The sequence below is a fragment of the Pteropus alecto genome, unplaced genomic scaffold, assembly GCF_000325575.1.
Source record: "Pteropus alecto unplaced genomic scaffold, ASM32557v1 scaffold725, whole genome shotgun sequence".
Lineage (NCBI taxonomy): Eukaryota > Metazoa > Chordata > Mammalia > Chiroptera > Pteropodidae > Pteropus > Pteropus alecto.
This window is the reverse complement of record NW_006436637.1, coordinates 496,130-500,486: the sequence shown is the minus strand read 5'-3', so window position 1 is coordinate 500,486 and position 4,357 is coordinate 496,130. Positions and strand designations below refer to the sequence as shown.

Sequence of the window (4,357 nt, the reverse complement as noted above, 5' to 3'; positions counted from 1 at the left end):
TTGTCAGTCGCTAAAACACATTTCTTTTGGTTTTCTTTTCATAGCCTGGAGGGACGGTTTGAAGATGAGGAGTTACAGCAGATTCTTGATGATATCCAGACCAAGCGCAGCTTTCAATATTAATCTCCTAACATTACTCTGCTGCTAAGAGAACCGCATCTCCAGCAGAGCACTACTGTTCCCCAGGATCTGGGGCTGACTTGAACAGAAATTCTGTTGCAGAAGACAGTTGGTCTTTTGGATACAACAGCCTAGCTTGGTCTTGGTTTAGGTTACTGTTTCAAACTTAACTGTTGGACCATGATGACCCTGTAATTTTGGAGAGGGCTCATAGGGGCCGCCTGTTGCTTCCTGGCTTGCCTTTAGAAGAGTGAGGTGGGTTGATGTCCATGTAAGCTACGCCGTTGACTACCTCATACTATGGTTCAAAAATACTTTAACAGCTAAACATTCTAGCTTTGATTTTTCTGAAAGGAAGTATGCCTGTTTTTTCCACAATTTGAGGATTTTTCTTTGGAGTACTTATTGGCTGCAAATGAATTCATGATCCAAGGAAAAGTTTGAGGAAAGAACAAAGTTGGCTTTAAAGGTCAAGATAGTTTTATATCAGCTGCTGACTAAGGCAAAAATAAAATATTCTTGTCTTTATAAATTCTTTCAGTTTCTCATATGACATGGTTTCTCAGTCACCAATATTCTTGATCAGTATTTAAAGGAGATGATAATTATTCCTCAGTTTTAAAAATTGAAGGAAATAATCTTTTCATCCTTGGGCAACTTCACTTTAAGACTCATCAGTGTTCTCAGTTGGGAAATGTGAATGATAATAGTATCTATTCCATAGGTATTTTGAGAAAATCTTATGAGAAAATGATTAAAAACAGCCTATTGGTGTCTGGCATACATTATGTCCCAATAAATGTTAGATATTATTATTAGGCTCAGTAGATGAGCAAGTATACATAGGTGATAAATCAGCTTGCTTCATAGAAATTAGTGCAAGAATTTGGTAGCATATCAACTGATATTGGTATGAGACAAAACAAAAATTGCTTACTCCTTAAGTCTGCAGAATTCTTTTAAGAAAAGTAGTTACATGTGCAGGTTGGCACCAAGCAGTAGAATAGAATAGACGTGGAAGACAGACCTGAGTTATAATCCAGGTGTGTGTGCTATCTTGCAAGAGCAGCAGTGCAGTGCCACCATCTTCACTGGTGTGCCCACCTGTACATGCCAGGAGTCTGAGCTATATGAGAGTGTGGAAGTATGTAAAGAACCTGGCATACAATTAGGCACAGATAAATGGTAGTAAGATGATTAGAAGCAGATTTTTTAAAATAACTCATACTAGGGAATTACTTGTAAAAGCAACCTCATGCTCTGTTCTGGATTCAAAGCCTAGTGAACACATTCTGCTGGATAGCAGCTCACTGTTTAATCATCAGGAGACCCTGCAAAATCTTTAATCATCTGTGAAATATTGTTTGGCTCATTTCACTTTGCATGGCACTTAATAGGTACTTATTAGTAAATGAATTAAAACACATTTTCAGAAGGGTCAATGTGGAGCTGCAGGGAAAGCAAGAATACCTGAAATAATAAAATTGGAGGAGAGGGTTGAGGTGGTAGAGAAACAGCTCAGAAGACACCAAGGAATTTGGAAAAGACAAGGCAAAGCTGTCCAACAGAACTTTCTGCAAGGAAGAAATAATCTATATCTGGACTGTCCAATATGGTAGCTGCTAGCCACATATAGGTATCGAGCACTTGAGGCTAGTATGACAGAGGAACTAAATTTAAAATTTTATTTTTAATTAGTCAGATATACCTAGTAACTACTATATTGGACAGCACATCTATTAGTTCCCAAGACAAATGTCCTGCAGACCATTGAAATCTAAAAGGATTTCAGCAAGATTAACAACATTCACAAAAGCAGCAGTAATAATAGGGGACCATTAATCCAAATTTGGTCCCCAAATTTCTGAAGTCTGAAGTATATCATTTTCTATACATCATTGAGTCTAATTTTTCTAATATAAGTTCTATTTTTAAAAATCTGCCTCTTCTCTGCTGATGCTCATAGACAAAATTATGAAACCTGTTTTAAGAAAACATCTGGAAATAGCAAAAAGGTAAATACTTCATCTTTTGATAAGAACCTTGCTTAATTTTGCCTTTTCTGTAGGCTGGTAACTTTTATGTTGAATGTAAAAACCCAAAGATTTATCATCTTTTAAGGCTTCAGTATTCATATTTTGTTATTCTAATAAATGTGGTCCAGGCACAGGATATTACCAGATTAATGGACTGATGTCCTTTTAAATTCAGACTAGCCTCTATCTCCTGAGCCATATCAACACCAGCCTGTGGCCACACATCCTAAATATATTGTCTTTGTTAATAGAGAACTTAATAGTTCTCCATCTTCAAAGCAACCGAAGTTGTGAGATATTTGCAAAACAATATTTTCTAAATAGTGATGGAAGAAATAAAAAAAGATGGAAAGACTCTATTATGTAAAAATTAACTGTAGAATCACTAAAAGCAATCAACAGCCTGATAGAATTTATAGCAGAGAGCACAGGCAATAGGTGTAAATGTTTATTATATAAAGAACTTTCAAAAATATTAAGACCCCAATTTAAAAACTGTCAAAGGATACAGACATAAATTACATCCGGTTTCCAAGTTAATGGGTAAAAGTTGACCATAGTTTTCAAAGTTAATGGGTAAAAGTTGACCATAGTTTTCAAAGATTTCAAGTGAGGTGATATTTTTCTTATAAAAATTGTACAAAAAATGAGCGTGTTGCCATTTAATGAGCAATTTCTTTGTGTCAGGTGCTGTTCTGTACACATGAGGATACAGAAACAAGTCAGGATGTGAGCTGTCAAGAGTCCACCTTTCACTGAGAGGACAGCCCTTCAAGTTCCTGGCTTTATTTAGGGGCTAAGCCTCAGTGGGGCAAATAAAACATACTTCTTGTTTACCATGTTAACTGTTTCTTTTTCCAGTCTTCCACTGGAGTTGAGCAAGTATTGCCTTTGTCTTCCTTGTACTGTTTTAGAAGTGATACCTTCTATATGTTTTTAGAAGTTACCCTTAAATTTGAACACTCAATTGTCTCAATGAAGTCTTACCCTCTTAGGTAATACAAAGGACCATGGGATGCTTTAATTTTAATCAAATGTCATTCCCCCAAATCTCCCCGCCTTTCTTGCTATTTTTATCCAGGACTTTAGTTCAATTACCCGCAACAAACACATACACACGTTAGTTGTTTTATAGTCAATGCATAGATTTACCCACATTTTTACCAACTTATTTGCTCAATGTTGCTGTCTGCACCCCTCCTTCCTCCTGGATTCAGTTTTCTTTTTCACAAAGATCTTCCTTTGGTAGTTTTTTTAATCGGGTGTAAAGGGAAACATTCTTAGCCTTTCTTTGGCCAAATATGTGTTTCACCCTCATTTTGAATAGTAATTGCAGAATTCCATATTCTACATAGGTGTTAACTTCCTAGAGTACTTTGAAAATACTATTATTCCATTGCCTTGTGACCTTTATTATTGCTGGTAAGAATTCTGACAGTCTTAATCCTGTTCCTTTGTAAATAATCTGTTGTTTCTAATTGTTTTTATGATTTTCTTGTTTTTTGTGTTTTACAATTTCACTACAAGGTGGTGAGTGATGGATTCATTTTTATTTGGGGGGAAATTTGTGCTACTTCTGTATGTGAATTCATGTCTATGATTTGGGACAGTTCTTAGTCATTGTCACTTTACTGCCGTTTCTTTGCCATTGTTGCTCTTCTTTATTGACTTTCATTAGATCTATAATTGACTTTCTTATTCTCTCTATATCTTCAGCTTCTCATATTTTTCATCTCTTTATCTCTCAATGCTATATTTCGAATGAGTTTCTCAAATCTATTTAATCACTAATTTCCTCTTCAGCTATGCCTAATCTGCTCTTTAATGTGTCCAGAGTTTTTTCACAGCTTTATTGGGATATAATTTACATACCAAAAGTTTACTCATTTAAAGTGTACAAATTAATGGTCTTTAGTGTGTTTGCTAAATACACCATCACAACAATTTAAGTTTAGAATGTTTCATCACTCCAAAAGGAAACCTCACACCTGTTAACAGTCACTTCCCATCCCGTTTCCCTTGTTTCCATACCCCAGCCCTATCCAGTGAGTACTCCCGACCAATAACTACAGTTTTCTATTTCATGATTTTCAATTCAGTGTTTTCCAAATTAACCTTTTTTTTTTTCCAGTATCATCATGGTTTCTTTTATAATTTTAAATATTTTTTATATTCTTTTTCATACTGGTTATCTCAACTTT

General features: G+C 35.3%; 1 protein-coding gene across 5 annotated transcripts in view; it reads left to right on the top strand.

Annotated features, from left to right (window-relative positions):
* The window catches only part of POLR2D (RNA polymerase II subunit D), a 24,686-nt gene extending 20,586 nt beyond the window's left edge, over positions 1-4,100 (top strand). The window contains exons 4-6 of one of the 5 annotated variants that reach the window (XR_001517055.2): positions 45-375; positions 2,087-2,135; positions 2,844-4,100. Coding sequence is in view for 1 of the 5 variants with exons in the window: in XM_006913445.3 (XP_006913507.1) it covers positions 45-123 (79 nt within the window). In the remaining 4 variants the exon portion in view is untranslated. Of the gene's footprint in view, positions 1-44 lie in introns of all 5 variants that reach the window. The other 4 variants (XR_001517056.2, XR_001517054.2, XR_001517053.2 and 1 more) reach the window with 4 other exon arrangements.
* Positions 4,101-4,357: the final 257 nt, after the last annotated feature.